This window comes from Nanorana parkeri, unplaced genomic scaffold (assembly GCF_000935625.1).
Source record: "Nanorana parkeri isolate BGI_ZX_2015 unplaced genomic scaffold, ASM93562v1 scaffold220, whole genome shotgun sequence".
Lineage (NCBI taxonomy): Eukaryota > Metazoa > Chordata > Amphibia > Anura > Dicroglossidae > Nanorana > Nanorana parkeri.
In genome coordinates, this window is record NW_017306488.1 from 449,661 (window position 1) to 450,975 (window position 1,315).

At 40.2% G+C, this 1,315-nt stretch overlaps 1 protein-coding gene across 1 annotated transcript in view; it reads right to left on the reverse strand.

The window, feature by feature from the left end:
* LOC108786643 (forkhead box protein O6-like) overlaps positions 1-909 on the reverse strand; it is a 73,485-nt gene extending 72,576 nt beyond the window's left edge. Inside the window, exon 1 of the mRNA XM_018555977.1 lies at positions 425-909. Coding sequence (XP_018411479.1) covers positions 425-736 — 312 coding nt within the window. The 5' untranslated portion in view covers positions 737-909. The remainder of the gene's footprint in view (positions 1-424) is intronic.
* Positions 910-1,315: the final 406 nt, after the last annotated feature.

Here is a 1,315-nt window from a genome sequence, read left to right on the forward strand (position 1 = left end):
TATATATAATGCATGCATGCTTGCTATCTCTACTGAACACCTTAATTGGCCGTAAAACTGTTGGCAAATTACTCTGCAGTGTCTTTAACTCTGAAGCATTTTCTGCCCCTATAGACCAAAGATAATGCTCCCTATAGTACCAACATTTGCTAAAAAATATACAGATCTAATCTCCCTACATAAAATGTACTTTGCTATGCATACCTACTCCTAGCCAGGGATTCCCCTTTGCATGCACACTCCATAGATAGCTCTTATTATTCGCAGTCAAGTGCCAGTTACCTTAAAAAGTCACATCTTTCAATTAACCTTCACAAGTCTCTGTCTTGACATTTGAACATCAACACAAAACTATTGAAATACATTTTACTATGAGCTTTTGGGGGCTACCAATCACCTAAAGAAACCAATTGAGGGTTCTCACCTTCCACCCAGCAGAACTGTTGCTGTCACCTTTGTCTTTGAAGTAAGGTACAAATCGGACCATCCAGTCATAAATTTGGGATAGGGTCAGTCGTCGCTCCGGAGAACTCTCTATAGCCTTGGTAATGAGGTCAGCGTAGGACAAATTACCCCACGCATTCCTGCGTGAACTCTTGGCTTTGCGCATCTGCCCTGGATCCAAGCCAGGAGGAGGCAAGGGCATATCCGAGGAGGGTTCAGGGAGTGGGGGCCAGGTGCAAGAACGGGGGCGTCCCTGAGGCTCCACATCTGACTCAGCTTCCAACTTCTCCATCACTTCTGGCTTACAAAAGTACCCGCTTCTTTTTCTCAGACAATAAAAAAACTACTTAAATCCTCATTTGCAAATAGGGTTTCCAGTAAGGAAATAAAAATACAGTCAAAAAGGGCAAAAAAAATGAATTAAATACAAATAGGCAACTTGAGATGCAGAACGGCAAGAATGAATTTCCTCTGGAACAGATTCGTTTGAATACCTGTGTGCAAGCACAGCAAATAATGAAAAATATTTGCATGTATATTATTCGGAAATCAGCTTCATATTGACACAAAAAAAAAAAAAAAAGACTGATCAAAAGACAGCGTTAGCCGTTTTTCGAATATTCCCAAGGAGGAGAAAACTGGTGCTTTTATAATTTGCATAAAATTGTTCTTCTATGCGTTAAAATCTTTAAAAAAAAGATCAGCCAAAGAACAACTGCACAGAAAGTCTCCCCAGTGCTGCCAATAAATAGTCAAGTATCAGAAAAGAACTGGAAAGTCAGTGCCTATATTGTCTGCCAAATGCTTAGCTAATTCCAAAAAATCACATCAAACTAATGTCAATGAAAAGGACAGCCTGAGTGAGCAGGTA